This window comes from Ceratosolen solmsi, unplaced genomic scaffold (assembly GCF_000503995.2).
Source record: "Ceratosolen solmsi marchali unplaced genomic scaffold, CerSol_1.0 scaffold1, whole genome shotgun sequence".
Lineage (NCBI taxonomy): Eukaryota > Metazoa > Arthropoda > Insecta > Hymenoptera > Agaonidae > Ceratosolen > Ceratosolen solmsi.
Genome location: NW_011948415.1, coordinates 2,461,410 through 2,484,717, shown reverse-complemented (window position 1 = coordinate 2,484,717; position 23,308 = coordinate 2,461,410). Strand labels below are relative to the sequence as shown.

General features: G+C 34.9%; 1 protein-coding gene across 1 annotated transcript; it reads left to right on the top strand.

Moving 5' to 3' along the window:
- Positions 1 to 985: 985 nt before the first annotated feature.
- NT1 (Neurotrophin 1) lies at positions 986 to 15,304 on the top strand (the record flags this gene model as incomplete). Its single annotated transcript, XM_011508302.1, has 7 exons — positions 986 to 1,127; positions 2,928 to 3,051; positions 4,346 to 4,534; positions 5,830 to 5,991; positions 12,171 to 12,430; positions 13,699 to 14,038; positions 14,850 to 15,304. Coding segments are annotated over 7 exons (1,449 nt in total), but the record flags the coding sequence as incomplete, so codon positions are not given.
- Positions 15,305 to 23,308: the final 8,004 nt, after the last annotated feature.

Here is a 23,308-nt window from a genome sequence, read left to right as displayed (position 1 = left end):
AAAAGTAGTTTTCTCCGAATCAATTATTCCGTTGCATTATACCCACTATATATTAGCAAAAAGGAATTTATTACGACTGTCAATAATAATTGTACATTATAGTTGCAATATTAAGCAAATAACCTGCTATTAATAATAATAGCAAAAGTAAAATAATTGCTAGGTCGTTACATTTTGTTGCATTGTTATTTCCCTTTTTTTCCTTCTTCTAATCTAGTGTTTAGTACTAAGAAGAAATACAATTTCTCGCCTTTTTATATTTAGTCTGAATGCTAAGAAGTCTGGCAGTTTTATTTCAATTGCAGCAACACATCAAATACATTAAAATTGATAATATGTTCCACTAATTCGACTTCACGCTACATACATAAGCGTCTTGAATGTTTAATACAAATGACATGCAACATTTCAAAAAGCATGCTCTCGTCAAATACATCTTATTGCATTCCATGGGACATAATACGTCCCGATTAACGTATAAACATAAAACGTGCGTGCGTGCGTGCGTGCGTGCGTGCGTGCGTACGTGCGTCCGTGCATAAAGCCACTCGTCCCTTTGTCCATAAACAAATGCATTTATTATGTGTGAAACGAGAGACAGAGAAAAGTCTTGTCACAAGAGCGACGCAAAGTGACGATATTAGTCCTTGACAGGTGCGAGAAGACAGTCTCATCGTTGTAAATTCGTCCTCGCGAATCGCAAAGCAACGCTGCTACTCTTTGGGAAACTTCCGCTGAGCCGAGAATCTAATGGAAAAAAAGGACTTTCACACGTAGCACGAGATAGCGATGAAACGGGCGCCCCGAGACCAATATTCTCATCTCCTTGTTTTCCTCCGTCTCTCGATTATGAATATCGCCGACACACATAGCACTCGGTCGAAGTGAACTTTCCATTTGGGCCGTCAATTAGCGCGTGGAGCAATTTTCTCTACCGTGTTTCACGGCTCGGCGTGCGATTTTAGAATGACTTGATTCGTTTTTCTCCACTCCCTCATGTACGACTCATGGCATCGAATTGCAGGCGCTCGAGCTAAGGTACGCGAGGCCGATAAAGTACAGAAGGCGACCCTACTACTCCCTACCAACGCGGCGCTTTTCCGTCAACAGAAGAAACGTCTACACAGGTGAGCATCATTACTTTCGTCCATCTGCTTATAATAAAGTGAGGTGGTTCGATGCCCAGAGCATTATTGGGACAGGTTTGCTCGTTTCACCCACTCCATTGCTGGATGAAAGAGAGGGGGGGGGGAGGGGGGAGAGAGGAACCGACGGTGGGTGGATAGGGGATGGCGACCGATTGTCTCTAATGTTGAATTTTCATATGAGATTATATGGCACTCGAGACTTATTCGAGCAAAGCTTAATCGTAAATTTATCCGTTTTATTTCACGTTTTTTCTCTCTTCCTTTTAGCTTCATTAAAATCATGAGTGTAATTTCACCGCTGCTTTCTGTCCTCGTGTACGTTTTCTCCGTTTCGGTAATCGATAAAAAATTGTATCTCGAGTACTTTATTTATGTCTTTATGTGCAATACGTGTAGAGCACGTCTTACATACTTTCTGCTACGTGATATTTATCCTTCAGTTTGTAAGTGTGGTTTTAAGGTCACTTACACTGTCGTTCACATTTATACTTTGAATAATACATCTTTATGAATAAATAATTAAATAATAAACCTCAAATCTGGCCAGTTCCATAAAATGTAGACAAATATATTTAATGATGCAACGCATGCAATGTAAGCAAATATAGAGTGCAATGTACGCACTTATTTTTCATGAATATTCATTTTAGAGAATCCGCTGCAATGGATAATCGCAATAAAACATACATTTTATCATTAAACACTTGTTATTTAAACGTAGTTATTAGCCATTAAAATACAATGATTAATCCGTAACTTCATTATATACTAAATGCAAAAGCTAATCAGCATTACTTAATATTTTTATATTTTCATTATCACCGGTCTACTTTGAATTTTAGATTTATACACTCATTAAGTCAAAAGTAAGCAATAAATAAAGTGAATTAAAATATCACCTTGTTTAACAAATTACGATACGTCATGTACTTAAAACTTTTACTTTTTAATTAAACAACTTCTATCAAAGGATTTCATTTTTACGATGCATACGCTTACACATTGCATATCCTTCAATCATTTTCCCTTGGAAACTTCTTTACACTCAAATTATTCACTGGATAAATTAACTATTACTTTAATAATACGAAGGAATTTATTCAAACGATCTATTATTCTTTATTTCGGAATAACGTAGTCTTAATACAGTTGTTATACTTCTGCCTAAATTAATTACAATTAATTTGAAAGCGTAGAAAATTAAATTACCTCAATGGGATAATAATTAGGCAAGAAACGCGAAAGAAATTGCTATTATTTGCCATTTAAGACGTTACATTGTAATTGTGTTCATTTTTAAATATTTATAACAGTTAATAGCTTGTGTAATTATTAAGTGCAATAAATTGGATGTATTTTTTCTCTTATAAATTTAATAATATTAATGCCTAGAATTTAATACGTTTTCAAAAAGAAAGAAATGGAAGAGAAAAAAAAAATCATTTAAACACTCGAGCCGACATTGTTCTAATTAAAACGAGTATATTCTAAATTATTTCTGCCTATGGAAAAAGATATACCATTCAAGATAACGTTAATTACTTTCGTACTATGAACTTTTGTTTGATCTGAAATTGCAAGCGATTCGATTAAATTTCCCTGTTAAAGCAACCGCGCTCCAGCAATTAAATCGATAGACCATCGATAAATAAAATATCTCAACGATACTACAATCATTAGCGACAATCTTTGTCATAAATTACCTTTCCTTCATTTCTCCACTTCTTTAAAGAATACAAAAAAGGGATAAAACCTTCATTTTCTTCTTGAATGTTCAAGATAAACCAGTGCGACCGCTATCGCGACCTACGAGAAGGCCGTCCGATCCAAAAAGAGCGCCAACTGAAAGCGAATGCACTTTCTTTTCGAAAACCGTTTGCTTGGAGGCTATCGATTATCCCATGTAAGTATTAAATCAATTAGAATGTATCTAGAAATAGAATACAAATATTTGCTGGATCATAATTTTTTTTTCAATTTCGAATTATTTATGAATAACCAGCAACTTTCACTTGATGTGAAATTGAACCGATTAACCAAATCACCCGTTTTCACGACAAAATATTACTATAAGGCTCTACATTGCTTAGGGAATATTTATTTATAAACTTATATGAAATATGTATCTGTATAATAAAAACAAGAGGTGAAACAAATGAAAACGTTTTGATGAAAACGAAAAAGGTTTTGCAACCTAAAAGTATTGGCACAACATATAAGACATAAGAAATTTTCATTAGGAACAGACATGTACAATATTGCATTTATTTATATTATTTAATGACTTTGATTACGTTAAAACAAATGTTGTTATTCTAATGATTATAGATCGAAATTAGTTAATTTGAGAAATACGTTTCCAACAATACTAAAGTCTGCAATATAATTTTTAAGTATTTTATATGCATATAAATTAACTTTATCTTCTATTATGAAGTTATTTAGCAATAAAACATATATGTATTGGGAAATGTTTATTTTTGCATTCGGAGCTTTTAATTATAAGTTAGTGGATGTTGGGACTCGTTAGACATAATGAATGGTATATAGTGAAATATATCGCGCTGCTCTTAAATTAAATGCATGCTCAATTAGATTAAAAAAAAAAACAGAAAAAAAAGAAAGAAAAGAGACTAATAGCCATTAAGAAAAAAAATCAACGATTAATTAATAAGTTTTGTCGTATTAATACATATTATTACTATTACATAAATAATAACAGCGAGAAAAATTAAAATAATTACATTAAATTAATTAAATTAATTACAATTTTTGCATTAATTTTAATTGATTCATTAAGGATTGAATGAATTGAATTATTATTTGAATTGTGCTTTTTAATAAGTTAAAAATAAGACTTTTACAATAATTGTAATATTTTCACTTGTATTCTAATTATTATTTATATAAAGAAACACTTTTCAATCCCTATATAGTTTTACTATTGTCTTTAATGCATTATTTTATGGTTGAAAATAATTTTCCACAAAATTATAATTGAATGTAATTACATGTCAATATACCTTACGAGCACCACAAACAGAAATAAATTACTGTTGCTGTCATCTCAGAGAGGAGAGAAGTCTTAAATACCTGTCGGCACTCGTATATAATACAACGAGTTTATTTTTAATAGTTTGTATCCAACAAATATTACCTTCATCATTTATTATTCTGTCTCCGTCTATTTTTCTTAGTGAAGCCATAATGAGAAGCATTCGGAACAATAAAGAAATGGTCGATGCTCTACTGGCGGATTTCAAACTTCAAGACGGTGGATTTACCGAGGACGAAGATATTCCTCAGTCATCCTACAAAACAGGCTTTAACAACAGATATGATAAACGATATGAAAGTCCTTTGGAGACGAGCAATGAGATCAAGAGGTGAGCCTACGTACGATTGGCGCCTGATGCTCGATTGTACGCGTACTAGATTGTATGACGGGATAGAATTATCTAGGGGCTAAGGAATCGTAGCTTGTACGCTTGGTTATACGTTTATTGCATTACAAGACATTACAAGTCATGAAGCTTTTCTTTTTCATTTGGCTGCTCCTCGTGCAATTAAAAAGTCGAAGAGTTTTTGTTGAAGTAAATTTATAAATTTAAAATATAATGCTAAAGTTCTGCGATATTATGTATAAAAATTTTTCACCTAATTTCTCAAAAATATTCTACATTTATAGTATTAAAAGGAAACTAATAATATATTTAAGTGAAAATGACAAATAAGTTCTTTATAATTATCGTAGTAATTTTTTTTTCTTTTTTTTTCATCTTTTTTTTTTTTTTTTTTTTTTAATTCTTGCTGCACTAAAATAAAAAAAAAACTATTACAAAGAAAAGAAACAACGACGACAGGAACAGAATTTCCATATAAATTCAATTATAATGGTTCTTTTGGGAACGAAACAAGAAAAAAAACCTACTTCCTCGGTTTATGTTGTTAAAATTTTATTACTTCCAATTATGTAAATAATTTTTATTTAAAAAAATTTTATATTGCTCTTTAAAAACACAGTATCAATGCACAATAATTTTCGAGTCAAAAGTAATATTTTACGCTCGTCTAGTATTATACATATTTACCAAGAAACGTTCTCTACATTATAGAAAAGGATCGCGACTGACTGCACGCAAACGTTTTTCCGCTTTACGATGCGTACATAACAGCATAAGGGAATGTATATGCTCTCACGTAATAGAGAATCACTAGTGATTATAAAAATGATATGTTCCTGATGAACAGTCGAGCCATTTCAAGTCGGACCTTAAAATTTGGCATTTTTAAGAACTACTAAAATGACGTACGAATAAACGCGCTCAGCTAAGTGTCGGAGCAGCGTATAAATCACGACTGCACTCCAATGAAATAAATGTACACATTCTATGTTACATAAATAGATATATGTTGGTGTGCGGTTGTACATGAGAAGTTACGGAGTTTCGTAGAAAGGTTCCTCAGATCGCGCGATAAATCAAATTTCCGCGAATGGAAGCGAATGGAAGCGAATGAAAGCGGGCGGTAGTGGGTGGTTGAGTGGGTGAGGAAGGGTTGTAGCCTCGTGGACCGTTTCGCGGGAGCATGGGCGACCTCCCGCAGTGTCCTAAAATTGGGTCCGCGTGAGTTACGACCCTGGCACGATAATAACCGGAGACAATGCGTTTGCTTCTTGCAGGAGGTACGAATTCAACGCGGCCGACGAGGCCAAGGAGGGCTACACGTGTCCGTCCCAGGTGAAATACGCGAGGCCGCAGTTGGCGCGGGCGGCCTCCGGAGTCTGGAAGTACATCATCAACACGGGCGAGCACACGCAGACCCTCAGACTGGAGAAGTGCACGTGAGTTGACACACCCGACTTAGCGGGCTACACTCGCCAACCTGGCCGACTCTACTTCCCGTCTCCAATGATTTATCTGGCTGCTCGCTCTCTCCCCTTATATTATTCTTAGTTTCTTAAGAACAAAGAGCGACCGGATCAGGAGCACAACGACACATTTCCCACCGATATACCTCATCCTTACTTAACTTCATCAACAGTAGCGTATTAATAGGCATTTTAAGCCAAGAGAGCAAACATCCTGGCGGCACACGTATCTGCAATCTGCTCTATCTGAGTTGTGATCGCATCGTCGATGCTGATGGGCAGAATTAATTAAAATCTACTTCCACCGTCCCCCCAACCCCATCCCCTCCTATTCGGCTTTATCTCATCAGACTATCTATCATATTACTTTGGGATTGTTACATTTTGAAAATTAACGAACGCCGCACTTAATTATTAGTAAATACTTAGTAATTTTGTTGCCCGTCGTTACATTATTACCAACTAATTGAGAGCGGTTTTCCTTCTGTTTATCTTTGTTTTATTTTTGTTATAATTGTATGTCCTGTAAGCGCGGAGGTTTGAGCGTTTTGCATTTTGAGGATAACTTAACGACGAGATTAAAAGTTAAATAAGCGCTTGGCATTGTTGGTACGCGGACAGTGGTGGATCATCATGGTTCCGATGAACTGAAAATACTTTTTTTTTTCTTTTTTTTCTATTTTATTATTTTATTTTTTTTTTTCATCTTTTACGGCAAGGCAGAGAGACGAATGAGATAAATTGAGAATTTTTAAAGCTGGAGTCGATGGCTTTGACAAGCGTTACTCACTACTCTTCGCGAAGTATTAACATTTTTCCAACATAATTGCAAATAGCCGACAAGATTTACGAGCCTATGGATTTAGCGCTGGACAAACAGATTGTAAGAATTCTCAGGAATTAAGAAATAAAATTGAATATTGGTTTTGAAGTTAATTAAAAGTCAATAAAAACAGGGGAACAGTGGCTTACGGTGAATATACCGTCTGAGTTTGTCTCTTTTATCGGTTGTTACGAAGTGGCTTTTCTTAAATCTACGTTTTTTTTATTTCTTTCTTTATTTATTTTTTTTTTTATTTTATTTTTTTTTATTTATTATACGAACACAAATAATGTCCTAGTTGCGTAAATTTCTAGGGGTTTAATAAGGTTGAGAAACGTTTACATTCACGACAACGTGACAGGGGACTTATTGAAAGGAACTACTTTTACACGAACGTGAAAATGGAGACAAAAAAAAAAAAAAAAAAAAATGATTTTTTGTTTTGTTTTTATACGCTCGGTGTATACACAACGTTATTGATAAATTCAACTTTCATTTGAATTTTAAATTAAACAAGATTTGCCTAAGAAACTTTAAGCGCAGGTTTCATTTGTAATTCACCAAAAATACTTAATTTTAAAGACTCGAGGCTCTATTTACTTACTTTTCAAATATGTACATGGCACTCTGTAAAATTATCGTAGTATCGTCGTCTGTCTCACCTGCTGTGAAAGTAACACAACGAGCTACATGTTGCTTTCTTGGGTAATACTGTTTATATTTAATGGCATGGTATTTTAATGTACGCTTCTTGTCAATTTTTCTCCATCGCCTGTTGAATGGATCAGAATTCTCGTAACTTTGTGAACAATATGTAAAGGAAGTGCTTGAAAGTAATATTAAGGTAAAAGCCAATCTGATTACCAATTTAAGTGCAGAGTGTTATTTCTCTTTTTGAGAAACTGTATTCGTCATTACGTATGTAAATAGAAAAAGGTTCGAGTCGAGGACGGAAAGCAATATTTACGCAATGTGTAAAAGTGATTTCTGTTTTCTAAATAGCAAGAAAATTCTTTCTAATTTATAAAAATAGCACGAACTTTTTGTTGCGCTTCGTTGCTCAATCTTAAGATAGTGTAAAGACTAAAATCAAAGAAATAGTAAGTTTGTAAGTGTGTATACAGTGGCGTGCATAAGTCATCGATCGCTGGTCCTCCAAGTTCTCCAATCGAGTTCACGGTGACTAAAAAAAGCGTGAATAATCGTTTATCGGAAGCCGCTTCATAAAGGAAAGTGTCCAAGACCAGCGAGCAGTGATTGGAGATATTTCCACGCGGAGATGGGCATTTTGTACATTGCCAAGCCTCGAACGAAATATTCCATGTTGAGTAAAGTCTTTAAGTGCAATAAGGCTTCGGTATATCCACATTACGCTTAGATAAATAAACGGTAGTCTTCGATGCCGAGGGATTGAATTGTTTTTATAAACTATTTTAACGGCTTTCTCGGCAATAATTTATTAATTATTAATTTAATCTTCACAATTTATAATTTTATAGGCGATCCGATAGAGTTTGATGGAATGAAAATACTAAAAGTTAAGCTTTATCATTGCACAGAATTCCCTTCTTTTTTTTGTTCTTTTTTCCTTTTTTAATTAATAAATATCACGATGAACAATTTTTTAGACAAAAATTAAACGGACTATTTTTATTTACAATTTAATCGTTAAATAATATTAGCATTTGAAAAATTACACACCAATTTTAAATAACATTTTTCAACGACTTAGAGTGAAAGTGGAAGTAAATTCTTGAAAATTTTATCCAGTCCCTAGATATTAAAGTATAGTACAATAAAAATTTTACTATCATCGTAGAAGGAATATTTATTATTATTTTTTTATTTTGCCTAATTAGAATATTTGTCGTGGTGAGTAATAAATTTATTATAATACATATACTAAGCTAATGTGAGCTTTTCATGTTAACGAATAAAATTTTTATGGTGAAATGAAATTGTTACAAAAACCTAAATTAATTTAATTATATTAATCGTTCTATATTAATCGTTCAAATTCTTCATATAAGTTCGTTATTTTAAGGAATTCAATTATTGGCAATTTAAAATGGACATAAAATTTTATTATACATTATAGTGTAAAAAATTCATATATATATATGTCTTTTATTTGATTAGAATTGCATTGTATTCTATTAGATTTTATTCTATACAGGATACATTAATGTCCTTACTATACAATGCCATTTTACTGTAAATTTTTGTTTATATTTTGTTAAAATATCTATCCTGTGATTAAATTTAATATTGCTTTATTGCTAATGCCGACTTTGAAAAATAAATGTTTCAAAGTTAATTTTTTTTTTTTAAGCCTTAGGTCAGATAACAATTCGCAACAGTTTTCACTTTAATAAAAGCAATATTTGTTAAAATTAATCTCTATAAGACTGTTGCTTATTATTTTGAATTATATACATTTATATACAATTATTCTAATACAATACAAATTTGACAATTGAATCATTACACATACATCATTGGCCATTTCGTTATTTCTTTATGGGACCATCTAATCCTTATTTTAATAATAGTTATGTTAAAATTTTTTCAACTTGTTCTTCAATTGAAAAATTTTTTTATCTTATCAAAGAACAAACAAGGAATCGCAATTGATAAACGTATTACTGACCGAAAGACTTTTATTTTCTATTAGTGTACTATTTTTTAACGAACATCACACTAATCCCATTCATTTCAATATAAAATAATATCTTTGTATTTATCAAAATCAATAAAATAAGATAGAACTTTCATTATTTTAATATTTTAATCTCCAATATTATACGCTTTATGAGAAAACTTTTTAAGTTTTCGATTCAAATAATTTTAACTTTCCATTCAACCTGTTTCCAAATTTAATTTTAATTGAAATTTAATTTAAATGACTTCCTAGTGAAATTATCCTTTGACGGAGCCAATTTTATTTTATAAGAAGGTCAATTAGCGGTTTCTTCTGAATTTATCGCATGAAATTAATAAAAATATCATTATATTTTTTACAATTAGTTATTGCGTAAAAGATGATTAATACATAGAAGTCTGTATAAAATATTTCTTCGTTAGACTCTCGTTCACACGTGCCACTCACTACCTACGCGTTGTTTTTCTTCTCCAATTCTTTCGTTTCGCACTGACTATGGAAAATCACTAACTCATAACAATTTGGCAGTTTCATAGTGAAAAATTGTCATCGAATGATCGATTAATTCGCGACGCGCGGGGCCATTGCGGCTTTATAAATTCCAGCACTAATCTACCGCTTTCTGCACGCTAATAGTCGGACGAGATTTCCGTTTTTTATCACTAGGAACTTCCCCTTGATTGCATAAAACGTAAAGCAGCTTTTCCTGTGAATCCGAAAGGACTAGCTCAGCTCTTTCGTAATCGACACTTGAATTATTTTCCAACATCAGCGCTATCGACACTTTCTGATTTAGTAAAATTAGTAGTGGAAGCAAGTAGAAGGAAAGTAGAAGGAAGGCTATTTTAAAAATTCGTCTCAGTACTTCAGGCTATTATTATAATCTAGAAAATAATATTTATCTCGTATCTGTACATTGTTTATTTACAATTTAAAGACAATTACATTTTTTATTCATAATAAATTTATATACTCTAAAGAGCAGTAGCTTTCATACGCAACAATAATACAATCGATATTAAGAATTGACAAATTGTAAATGTAATTACGAATTATTCAGATTATTGAAAAATCAAATTTATTATGTACAGATAGATATATTTACTTATTGCATAATATCATTATTAAAGAGTCAAAGATAATTTCTTATAATATATCCTCATTTTCATTCGCTAATATGTAAACTTCATGTATTAGTTAATACTTCTATAATCATGGTAATTCCATGATATTTATATTATAGTTCAACAAAATATGAAATAAGATTTCATAAATTTTGTTATTATCATAGAAGTAGTTGTTGGATAAGAAAAGAAAAATAAAAACATCAAGTTTGTCGATTTGAATGGATTAATAAGCAATTTTACCAATAGATTCCACATTACTTACGAGTTTATAAATTTTTAAATAAATTATCGTGAATCTAAATTATTAGTTATCGATCGGCTATCGATTGAAAAGAGTTACGGCTCATGGGAGAGCAAGACAATATTATTGCCAAAGATAAAATTACAAGAAATACGCTATTTCGTATCCGCGCAATGGTAAACTGCACGAGCGTTAGTTGCAACCTTGGACTCCACCCTCTGGGATACGGCCAAGAATTTCAAATCGATCCATATACTTTCTTATTGAAACTTAATAGATATAATTTAAATATGGAAATTTGCGGTGAAATGAGAAAACTTCAAGCTGATCGGAGCAAATTGATTCTTATAAATTCTTATAAAGAAATATCGTACAGGATACTTCACAATCCAATAATAAATTAGCTTCCCACAATTTCTTAATAAACTAAGCTTTGCTTAATTTTCAATATAAATGAAAATTTATAATCCAACAATGTGAAGACTAGACTATAATCACAAACTATAATTATAAAACGACTCGGTAGAATGAAGTTGAGCAATAAAGTAAAAGGAATAATATTGTAATGCGTTTAACAATGAAATAATGAAGAAAGTCGATAAAACGTAAAATCTCGATTTTAAAATGTGAAACGATCGTTGTGAAATCAAATATTAGACACGCATTTTATCAATCTAAATATACTTATCATCTAAATCCCTCGTGCAAGCGAAAAAACATAATAACAATTACTTTATCGATATAATAAATAATAACTAATGATGGAAAGACATGGTAATTAGAAGTACGATTGAGTAACACATCCCGCACAATTTACGTACGCGTTTTTCTTATAATTACGTACGACGGAGCTTAATTTTTAATAAATATTATAGTAATTCTTTTAATTTACGCAATAGCCATTACTCATTCATTAAAAATATTTCGTACTTCTGGATAATGAAATTCTAATATACTATATGACGCGTTACGTTCAGGGAAAAAAGAATTGCTCAGAATTCAGAATTGCTTTGAGTATACTATTAAGCTGAAATTTGTTGTTAGAAATAATTTTCCGAATGAAAATAAGTCAGATATCTATTTGTATCGTATGTACAATTTATATTACTTTAATATTTAACAAGACGCCTTTCACAAATAGAAAGTAGTCTCCTTAATTTTCTATTATTTGCGAAAAGTATATACGACCGCTAGACGCGATTTACGATGATAATCATAATAACAGCAACAACAATAACAATAATAATTTTAATTCACAGCACGAATCAATCTTTTACGTATAATTCCGTTGAATTCTAGAAATCCTCACGCGAGCTGCTCTTTCATCTCGGAAAATTATCGTTCATCTTGCATACAAGTCTACAACTATCATCGCCTCCTTACCTGGGACTCTAAACTCGGTTTGCACATGGATATTTTCAAGATTCCCACCTGCTGCAGTTGCCACGTCCATGGATACACGGATCTTTACCCTCCACATCAAACAGATCCACCCATTAAATCGCAAGAATTATTCCCAGGAGCGGATTTTGCTATAAGTGATCATCAGTTTGCCAAAGGTTTGCATAATAGCTTACGCATATATCACACATACTAATACTTAATACTTATGTGCATTATAAATTGCGACGTTAGTACATAAATATACGGGGAAGTGTAAGAGGATAGTGTATTTCTGCAGAATAGAAATTAAAATATTTTACAAAGAAATGCAATGGCAAAGTCGCTCGTTGACGTCTTTATATTATTATCTCATTAACTGGCGGCGTCAATTATACGTTTGTCTTATATATAATCGCAGTAGATATAATGATTCAGAAGCGTATAATTATTAATGTACTTGAACAAATAAGAATACTGGAATACTTTCGAAGAGACGAGTGAGTGATATTTATCATTCGAGATTTATTTACAATTTTCATATGTATAAATTGGATAACAAAATCATTTTAAACTTTATAAGATAATTATAATTTTATATGAATCGCGAGCTCAAATTAAACGCAATTTATTTCATTAAATGAACAAATTAAAAGCAACAAAATTAATTATATTCCATTATCGAATATATTTGATTGACATATAATTTATGTATATTTAAGTTTAGTAAGTACTTGAAAGACATTCTTTTATTTCTTATTCAAATGAAATATAAAACAAAATTTCTTAATTCTTTTTGTCTTCATAAAACAGAATTTATTTTTCCAATATAATGACATTGTACGTCACATGAGATTATCGTAAAAATACGTTAATTTATCAAATCAAATAAAAAATTATATTGCTTTAAGAATTTCACATTATTCACTAATTTTGCTAAATAAAAGGTTTGATAGTTTTGTCAAAAAATAATGACATTTACATCGGTTGCATATTAGCGTTAAATAATATTACCACGACAAATAATTTATAGCAGTAATTTTAGGAGGGAGAGAGACAAACAAATGTTGAAAAATTGATCATTAGCTATATTTAGATTTTTAATTTATAAAACAAATAACGATAACTGATGGTTCGTGTAATTAATTATCGTAAGAAATCATATTTTCGTTTACTTTTATATTTTCGTTTATATATCGTTTATATTTCATGAATATCGGTCGCCTATTACTCATCACAGACATTCAAGTCCAATAAATTCAAATACCAACATACAAATGCACAAGTACCATTGCTTAATACCATTGCAGATTTAGTCTCAATTAAATGGCAAACAATACTATAATGATCATTGCATCTCCTTCCCTCTCAGCTCGAAAAATCATCCTTACAACGTTCCATTTAAAGTAATCTTTTAATTAGCTTCGATTATCTCCTACCCTATCAGGCTCCAACCACGTAAACAAGTACGCCAACAACGTCGACTCGGCCTCGATGAATTTCTTCCGCGAAAGTTACGGCAATAGTGGATCGGACGAGGACGAGTCGCAGTTGCAGCACTCGAGCAGCGCTCGGAGGCCCAGCGTCGCGAAGCCGTCGAGGCCCAGGAAACCTACGAGCGGCTCGAGGCCCTTCGACAAATTGCCACAGCAACATGCGCCCAACACGCGAGCACCGGGATACAAAGGCCCAAGACCCCATAGGCCCAATCGGCCCTTTCGTAGAGAGTCAACGGCGTCGGAGACTCAGGATTATCAAGAAAACCCAGGCAATATTACAATCAATAGGTAAAACCATCCAGGACATCAATCCTTTTATTTTCGCACTTTCAAGCATTTCAATAATATTCGATTTTGGATTGTTTATTACCTCGAAAGTTTTATTTGAGATCGAGAGCTACGGCATTGATTTACGTTTTGTAAACGATTCTTCGATGTCATTTAATTTTAACTGCAATTGTGAATTTACTTCTTCAGGTAGAGACGAGATTTTTAAATTTGAAGCTCCACTTTCAGAAAGGTTATGTTATACTTACTAATTTTCAGATTTATCGTAATGGAAATTGTAGCAATCTCGCTCAATGATAACAAGCTATTTATTTTAGTAGATACCTAATATTATAACAGTACCGTTAGTTTTCAATATTTCATGGCCAATCAATGAAATTTCACGATATAAATTCTAGGATAATGTGAAAAGTAATATTGTTTATCCGGTAATTAATAAGCTTAAATTATAAAAACAATATTACTTGCGAAGTCAGTCTAATGATAGAGTTTGTAATAATCACATTATAAATTGTTAAATATTCTATGCCTGTATAGTCGCGTATATAACTTTATAAGAAATTATATTATACAGCTATTTTTATATAGTGGTAGTGGGCTCACCAGCTTTTTTTTTTTTTTTTTTTTTTTTACCTTTATAATCCCTGTGGCTCTATCGGATAAATATTGCTATGCAAATAAGAATTCCTTTTTCATTAAAAAACTTTTTTTTAATAATATAAATATAAGCGCAAGAATAATAATAATAATAATAATAATATGATTTTTATTGTTGAACGTTGAATAACTTATATTCTACTTACATTAATAGATTTAGCCAGGCGTTAGAGCAAGTCCCGTCAGAATCAAGTGTGCGATTACAAAATGGAGGCTTCGACGATGAGTTCCAGGAGCCACAAAGGCGAATAAACTACAATTATCATCCAATCATCGATTTTTTCAAGCCCGAGGCAGCGATGCTCAAGTCGGAAGAGTCGCTTAAAACGTCCCCCTTAAAGATGCAAACGAATAATGACTCTTGGAAACCTATTTTTAAGCAATAAAATTTCGGAGCACTTCCTTTCATCAAATGTACCTGAAATCTCACTAGCAAAGCAACGAAGGAAAGAGAATGAAATGAAAATTGACTCGCTGTTCTATTTATAAGCTTTTATAGATAAGATTTATTTATCAATAGCATTACGGACTCTTTAAAATTCGCAACTTCACGCCTATTTATTGATTTGTGTCATTGTTCAATTGTTGTCTCTCATTAGTTCAATTAATTATAGCGTTCTATCTAATGTAATTTAACTATTATTCTGTACATGTGTTTAATTATTAATTTTATTTATGTTGTATTATATACAGAAAGATTATTACTTATTATACTTATAGATTATTATTATTATTATTATTATTATTATTATTATTATTATTATTATTATTATTATTATTATTATTATTATTATTATTATTATTACCGTTGTTGAATAAAGAAAGATGCTCGCAAGACTTCTTTATAAGAAAGTACGTGGTATTTGATTTTTTAATTAACATTTGCATTTGACTCGGAGTGCGATTATTCCTGCGCGAAAATGGGATAGAATTAAATTATTGGCAGAGCTATCGTGTCTTTGATATAATCATTAATTTATTGTCTCGTGCACAGTGACGACAATGAGCGAATCCTACCCCGTTGCAATCGTCAATCCCAATCATGAATATCTCGTGTGCCCTCGACGCCTCCTCGGAATCCGTAATAAAAGGGAAAAGCCGACGCAAAGCAGAGAAATTCCCAATGCCCAAACGAACCTCTCCCTCCGCATCGCCAGCGGCAAGACAAAAACAAAACAATGGCTCATCGAACGTATACGGATTATGCTTGTAGCGTTCTGGTCCGGTAGGTCCTACGAGCAAAATCAGTCCAGTGTGACGCCTGCCTCCCGCGCTTGTCTATAAAGTTCGCCGAGAGATCAATTTGAACGCCCGTCATCATTTTCCCATTCTACCACCGGCCTGCGTCTATCGCTAAGGAAATATAAATTAGTCTAGAGCGAGCCCATTGCGGCCAGTGCTGTTCGATATCTCGTAAGAACGTGTTGTGGGTTACTGGATGGATTTCAATCCATCGAGACGGATCCATAATAATTCATCGCCGTAATTTAGCATAAATATCTCGTTGTTATAGTTCGACACCCGTGGAAAAATAATTTCCTTTATCCTTACGAGGTCCCGCGGATTACTAAACTGAGAAAATAGACTTTTTGAATAGGGAGAGTACCGCCAATAGAGTATAGGAATAGCGTGCTGCGGTGCTCTTATAGTGCTACTGGTGCGACCTGCGTTGAGCATTATAAATTTCGGATGTGACGAACAATGAGGTGAAAGCAATGATTCGACGGGAATATTCGATATTGATTTTGTTGCTATTAGTGGCCGATCGCGTTTGCTCGTCGTCGCTCGAGCAGCGAACGAATGCCAACGCTGATGTGCTAAAGCCATTCCGGGGCGATTATGCAAGTGAGCCAGAAGAAGATTTAGAATCGGGAGTTTTTCCGAGAAATAAAGTGAAGCGCGACGATGGCGCGACGAAGAAACGTCGTGGCATGGATGCGCAAACTGATGCAGATATCGCACCGAGCGACGGCAGCTACAATAGTATTCCAACAATGTTTCACGATCGTCCGAACTCATCGGCCGACACTCGCGAAGATAACTATGATCCTCAAGGGCCACCAGATCACGTTATTCCATTTTCGGAACACGAAAATCCTAATGAGCCATCGACGCGACCAAATTATACAGCTCCGGGTGAGTGGGCCAAACCACCAGCGGACAGAAATATTTCACTTGACTTTGTACCGAGCAAATTGTACGCTCGAGTGCGTGGCACACACACGATTAAGCGCTTGCCACGCGACGAAGCCATTAAAAGTGCAAAAACCGACGAAGAGAAGGCGAATGCAGCGAGATTGAAAGAAGTTGTAAAAATCTCGAAATCCAATACTGTGTACACGGAAGAAGGCTACGAAGATGCCGCATACGATCACGCGGGCCAAATACGAGACGCTGACTATCACGAAGGCTACGATAAAAAGCTGAAAGCAAATTTGGAGAGGAAAAAAGTTGATCCGAGCAGCGAGGACTCGAGCGACGCCGAGGGACCATTCGAGCATCGCAAAAAGTTTGAAAAATTGAAAAATTCGAGCTTTGATTATGGGGACGGTGTGAGGGAGGCAATCCAAGAGGCTCGTTTAACAAATCAGCAAATATTACCGAGTAATCCGAAGGCTCCCAATAGCAAATCAAACGAGTCCCTTATTAATCCAAAATCAATTGTACTCGATAGTATTTTGCGGCTCGAACAAGATCTAAAGAAGGTATCTTATGAAAATCAAATGTCATCAACGGAGCCATATCGCGTCGCGTCAACTCACGTGCCACCACCAGTAACAGAGTCGACCTACGAGAACAAAATCGATTATGAAACGACAACGTTAAAGTCCTTAGCCTACACAATAAGGCCGCGAAAATTATCGGCAACGTTGTCGAATGCACGTCCGAGGTTAAAACTCAGGCGACCAAGCCACGATCAACTAATTATTAACAACAACCACAATAATAATAATAATAATAATAATAATAACAATAATAATAATAGTCAACATGATTCGAACAATTCGTATAAGAGTAAGCCAGTAATAGCAGGCAATGGACACATGTCGCGGCGATATTTTACCAACGTGGTCAAAGAAACAACCACGCAAACATATTCTCCCGACTATGATGAATCTCGAACGGTGAATCCAATTGTAAGTAATCCATTGGGGACTGCGAATGTAAACGGACACGGACCTTACCGTCCAATGGTCACGGAACAACCAAATACTTTTAGCCCGAATCCCCTCGCCAACCAAGCTGCGGAAACAACGATTAATTACGTCACCATACGAAGGAACAACGTAAGCACAACAACGCCAACGTCGCCCCCTCCCAAGCACAATTCATCATTCAAAACGGACGCTCAAATGACCAAGGCGACAAATAAACATAATGTGCCCCGTTATGCCTATAAAATGGAGCATCGAAAAGAGCACCCGGAAGTGCATAAAGAGAGGAAAATTAGCGAGAAGAATTTTAAGCTTCCGAAATATAAATCGATGCCAAATCACGCGAAAGTACTCCAATATCTGCGAAACGAGAGAAAGGATTCAAAGAGACAAAATTATGTCGATTATTATGCGCTAATGCAGCCGTTACAACCCTCTTACGATCTCCTCACCTATCCACATCATTTACACGAGTCTTACAGAATGGTGCCTGAGCATTGGTCCGTGACTCATGAGAGCAACAGACCCGTAGAAAGCACATACGATGTGACGGAAAGCGTTGGCATCGATCCGGCGCTGCAAGAAAGTACGATGCCCGTGGCGAAGCTGCTTCCACCTGCCCCGCTGAGTACTAGCGAGTACTCGAGCTTCCAATTGCAGGGCAGAACGAGCGAGTCGATACCGTCGTCGATCATAAGCTTCGTGCCCATCATCGCTGCCATTCATAGGCACAAATCCGATCGAAAGGCCATTCCTTTCTTCTTCCGAAAAAAGAGATCGCTCGGTCCTTCGCGCGAGCTCGAAATCTTACAGAGGGAACAGAGAGGAGAAAACGAGGTACTCGCTGCTGCCGTAAACGCGCGCATTTCCAATGACAATGGCGACAAAGCAGCTACCATTAATAATTATCCGGGAAATTTCGATGATCTTTTAGACGAAGCTCCGATAATAGTATCGAGGGAATTAAATAAAGAGATCGCCGAGCGATTTAAGGATAATTCAATGGACGAGTTGGAAGGAGAATCGGAGGAGCGTTCGAGTTATGAATCGGATGATGATGTTTTGAGTATGAATTTGCGAGTAGAAAATGATGAAAGTGATGAGAATTCGACGGAAAAAGATCCGGTAAGAGTTGCAGTTCCAGAGCTCGACTTTGGTACGGTCTTCGAAGAAGACAAAGTCGAGGAGCCTCCTATAAAAACCCCATCTCGCATCGACATGAAAAAATATCCTTTTTATGAAAATCACGACATTGGGAAAAGTACGGCTTTAAAATATATCATTAATCCAATGGAAATGCCGAAAAAGACATTTGGCGGCATGGAGTTTTATGAGTCTAGAAATCTGGAATGCGACGAAATAGATCCGAGTTTGGAAAAAATTGTACCGGAGGAAGATGAGTTGGCGAATAAACGGGGATCCCGAAGGAGTAAGCCGAAACTCCGTGGTCTAGGGAGCAAAGTCGATTGTTATAAAGCCAAATATTTCGATAGCAATCCATTTGATAATCCATTATTTTTGGAGAAAGGCGTGGAGAATCCATCGCCACCAGTGGAATTGGATCCTAAAAAATTTGCTTCGAGGATAATGAAGTTATCGCCAGAGAAAGTGGAATATGTAAAACCAAGAGGTCCAAAATATCCGGAAGAGTTTACTCTAAGGAAAGAACCGTTAAAAGTAAAAAAATCTTCAAATAATTTCTACAGCGAATCAAATGACAATGATCATTACGGCTCGCGTTTCGAAAATCCCCGCTCAATGCAAAATCATTATTATCCACGACATCGTAAGCCGTACAAGACAATGGTGCGCGATAATAAAAGTAGAAAGAGACAGAGTAAAAAACGATCGAAATCCAATTGGAAAAATAATAAATTACTAATCTCACCCGACTATCAGCGAGACGTTTACGAAGATGTTATGGGAACAATAATGAATTTAGAAAATATGTATGAACCGCGAAAGCCTACGAACAGGCTCGTACCCGTTCATTCTGTGCACTATATACGCGATTATAATAGTGAACAAGAAAGTAGTGAATTTGATAAACCAAAGAAACATAAACAAATAAAAATCGACGGCCTGATGCCACCTCCACAATACGTATTCAATACCGTGCCACTAAATAATAAATTTGCTTATTCCAATTGGAGAAATGCACGGATTTTCAAAAGGAGTACAGCAAGAGAGAATACAAAAGAACTTAACGATACTTCGATTAACTTTAACGACGGCAATATAATTAAGAAAAATGCCTTCGGTATTCTCATCCCTAATACTACCCCGGAAACAAGTAAACGCAAACGTAAAATCGACTCAAAAATTTTAGAAACGCCAACTACTCAGAGAGCAATTTATACAATTAACGATCGTCTAAGAACGATCAATCGCCCAACAGAAGAAATAGGAAAATTTGATAAATTTATTGACAAAGAAAATCGCACTTCATCTATTGATTTGAGACGTAATGAGCCAAGATATAATATTTCTAAAAGAATTAAGGCAATGATAAACAATACATCTGTAACTGGTTCTAGTCCTACTGAATATGGATTATCTACACTGTCGGTACAATCGTCGACAGATCCCTCGTTCTCACGCTCATCTTTGATCCCCGTTATTGTTAAACCAGATGCCAACTTTACAGTTCGAGTTCCGCAAGAAAGTAAAACACAGTATAGGAAACAGAGATTGGAAGATAATAATAGCGAGGATGACGAATTGACATCGATCGTAGATGCGGATACTATCGATGACATTAACGATGAACATGAGAATGCGAATAATTCAAACGATCGACATTTAATGCACAAGCACATTGATAAAGCTGACGAGCAGAAGCCGAATGATAAGGTCGAAAGTAATTTTACAGCTGAACTCGACAAGAAAGAGCACCACGAGCTACTTGATTTTTTAAAAGGGGATCCACCCGGATATAATAAAACTTTTGACGAGGAAACTACCCCCGAGTATGAGGCAATTAAGTCTCGCGAATCGGTGCAAAATATGAAATCGGAAAAAATTCAAAATTCCAAAGAAGACAACGAAGAACAAGATGACAAAGCTGAACGGTCGAACGAAGATGATTCTAAAGAAACCTTTGAGGATGAACGCACATCGAACGATTCCGAGGAGAAACTGAAGGAAAACGATCGTTCGAATAAAGAAGAGGAAGGGAATAGAAGTGGCAATGTACAGACAACGGAGAGCGAACCTTTTACAAGATATTCATCTAGACCTGATTCGCCATCGGAAAATTACGAAGATGCGCGATATTCGGAGCTTGGCCCTCGCGTAAATAAGCCTTACTTTTATCATCCGCCATTCGATACGCCCGCGTACGAAAAATATGTATTGGGAAGATCTAGCGATCATGTGAGCGACGACGATTGGAACCACAGCGAAGAGACTGAGGACCACGAAACATACGTATTCCCTTGGGAAAATGATAAAGACGGCGACGACGACGACGACGACAACGACGACAACGACGACGAAAACACTTATGAATCGCGACCTTATTCTGTTCTCGGTAGATATGAATATCCATGGGAGCGAAGAGAGAGAAGAGCGAGAGAGAGGAGAAGGAAGGAAAAATTAGAGAAAAAATATGATAAGAATTATCTGGATAGTCAAGAAGACCAATACGAGGAAGAAGAAGCAATGAACTCAAAGCCAGTTTACCTTCCCATAAAAAGAAAACACAAAAGAAATAAGAAGGATGTTAATTATCTTAAATTCAATGTTGATGAGCAACCAGTTATTAAATTTAGTGGCAAATATCATTCTAGAATAATCAATGATCCTGAAAATACGAATAAACAAATGCTGACTACTATTACTAAAAGCGATGAAATTGGAACTATCGTAAACTATTATGAAAATGCATCGTCCTCAGAACCAACCATACAACAAGCTCATACTTCCGACAAAAGTCTTATAAATGATAAATATTCTTTAGAAAGTAGTGCCGATTTACCTAATAAGAAGCGCGATAATGTTCTTCAAATCGATAGTACTACACTAAAATCGCCAATTATCCTCTCAACATCGCCAACTTTCAAATATATAAGAATTAGTAAAACTACGGCAGTCCCAACGGCAACGAGTACAACCCCAAAATATCACATACGAATTCGATCGCGCAAAAAAGAAACGAAAATTAGCATTAATAATAGCAATAATATTGATCAAAAGGTAAATCGCGACAACGTGCCAGTGCAAAACACCAAATTGACTCGTAGACGAGGTCGTAACAAAGACAATTTTAATACATCAACTTCTGCTTCCGCTACAACAAAATCTCCAGTGAAATCCATTAATAGAAGACGTAGTCGAACATTGTCAAGTAGCACGACTACGAGCACTGTTACACCAACTTCAAAGATTGTTGAAGAAAGACGCAGAAGACCATTCAGAATACAATACGATACGAATAAAAGAAATCTTTTACCAAAAATTGACAATACTACCTCGACTACATTATCATCCATTTTCCAATATCCAACATCGACGAGTAGAACAGTCGAGCATCGTTCTCGCGTTTCAAAAGAGGAAATTATTACCAAAACATTCTACCCGGACAGTAATGAGGAAGATGCAGAAGACGACGATGACAACGTCGACGACGACGACAACGACGACGGCAACGACGACGACAACGACGACGACAACGACGACGACAACGACGACAACGACGACAACGACGATAACAACGACAACGACGACAACAACGACAACGACGACGATGTAGAAGAAAACTCATCGAGTCGAAGTAAGGAGAAATTAGATTCAAATAAGAAATCTCACGGCTACCATAGACTAAACAATCGTCTAAGGGCCAAAAATGAATCACAAGAAGAGCCAGCAACGAAGAAGAAAACTGTGGAGAAAGTGACGATAACAATGAAGGAAACGCCAAATCTCGTATATAGAACAAAGGAAATCGATAAGGACGGAGTTAAAGGAAAATACGTAACAATAACTGCAAATAATAACTCTACGACACCCGCTAACCACACGGATAAACTTCGGATGGGAGATGCCGAAATGGAGGAAATGAAAAGGAGAATGAATGCCTTCAGTTCGTTCGATAGCGTAAAGCAAGATACCGAGGATCTGGTCGATGAACCTTCGGAAACCGACGGAGTAGAAGTAAGTGCTCCTCCACGTAGGCACAGAGCATTTCGTATATCTACACGAGAATACAAACACATGATTACCTCTGCCATATCATGGGAGACGGAAGGCGAACATTACTTTTAACTTCAACATTGACCGCTTTATTTTAACCAGTTATGATTTTCATGGCACATTGATAGATTTCGATAAATTATAAGTAACGAATTAAATAAATGAAAAAAAAAAGTTTACTCACAAAGTAATATATATATATATATATATATATATATATATATATATATATATATATATATATATATATATATATGTATGTGTG